The sequence below is a fragment of the Manacus vitellinus genome, unplaced genomic scaffold, assembly GCF_001715985.3.
Source record: "Manacus vitellinus isolate BGI_N305 unplaced genomic scaffold, ASM171598v3 scaffold_121_pilon, whole genome shotgun sequence".
Lineage (NCBI taxonomy): Eukaryota > Metazoa > Chordata > Aves > Passeriformes > Pipridae > Manacus > Manacus vitellinus.
In genome coordinates this window covers 479,202-480,281 of record NW_021938903.1, presented here as the reverse complement: position 1 = coordinate 480,281, position 1,080 = coordinate 479,202, and the positions used below count along the sequence as shown (strand labels likewise).

The 1,080-nt window shown below is 66.3% G+C and overlaps 2 protein-coding genes across 2 annotated transcripts in view; both read right to left on the bottom strand.

Annotated features, from left to right (window-relative positions):
• PPIL1 (peptidylprolyl isomerase like 1) overlaps positions 1-166 on the bottom strand; it is a 20,986-nt gene extending 20,820 nt beyond the window's left edge. Inside the window, exon 1 of the mRNA XM_029965882.1 lies at positions 130-166. Within this exon, the coding sequence (XP_029821742.1) occupies positions 130-166 (37 nt within the window). The remainder of the gene's footprint in view (positions 1-129) is intronic.
• Positions 167-295: 129 nt separating this feature from the next.
• Positions 296-1,080, bottom strand: part of LOC103765253 (cadherin EGF LAG seven-pass G-type receptor 2-like) — a 22,386-nt gene continuing 21,601 nt past the window's right edge. Inside the window, exon 7 of the mRNA XM_029965881.1 lies at positions 296-498. Coding sequence (XP_029821741.1) covers positions 296-498 — 203 coding nt within the window. The remainder of the gene's footprint in view (positions 499-1,080) is intronic.

The window sequence follows — 1,080 nt, the reverse complement described above, 5'->3', positions numbered from 1 at the left end:
CTATTTGGGGGTCCCCAACCCTGCCACCCCCATGGCTACACTGGAGTCCCCATGGTGACAGTGGGGTCCCCAACCCTGCCACCCCCATGGCCACTCATGGTGACAGTGGTGTCTTCAGCCCTGCCAGACCCATGCCAGGGGGTCCCCCCAGTCCTGCCAGCCCCATGCCAGGAGCTCCCCATTCTTGCCAGCGTCATGGATGCCGGGGGTCCCCCCATCCCTGCCAAACCCATGCCAGGGGCTCCCCAGCCCTGCCAGCCCCATGGATACCAGGGGCTCCCCATCCCTGCCAGCCCTATGGATGCCAGGGGGTCCCCCCAGCCCTGGCAGCCCCCCTGTGCCCCCCAGACTCACGCCTGCCGTCGGGGGACCAGAAGACGCTGTCGGGCAGGATGACAGTGGTCTCCAGGTCTGGGGGCTTCTCCCCACGCAGGGCCTCATATCGGGGCAGGCGGGCACCCGCCGGGCTGCTCTTGTCCAGCCGCACCACCGACACCACTGCAGCACCCATGGCATGGCATGGCACCCATGGCACGGCATGGCACCCATGGCATGGCATGGCACCCATGGCACGGCATGGCACCCATGGCATGGCATGGCACCCATGGCACGGCATGGCACCCACGGCACGGCATGGCACCCACTGCACCCACAGCGCCCACAGACCCCAGGGGACACAGATCCCAGCACACACTGACCCCACTGCAGCACCTGTGGCATGGCACCCATGGCACAGCATGGCATCACCCATGACATGGCACCCATGGCACAGCATGGTGGCACCCATGGCACCCACAGCACTCACAGACCCTGGGGAACATGGAGCCCGGCACCCAGGGCACAGCATGGTGCCACTCATGGCACAGCATGGTGTCACCCATGGCATGGCACAGCACCCATGGCACACACAGACTGCAGGGAACACGGAGCCTGGCGCCCACTGACACCACTGAGGCACCATGGCACCTCTGGCGTGGCACCCATGTCCCCTGAGCGCACCCAAGGCCATGTCCCCAACACACACATGTCCCCAGAGTCACCCATGTCCATGTCCCCAGCACATCCATGACCATGTCCCCA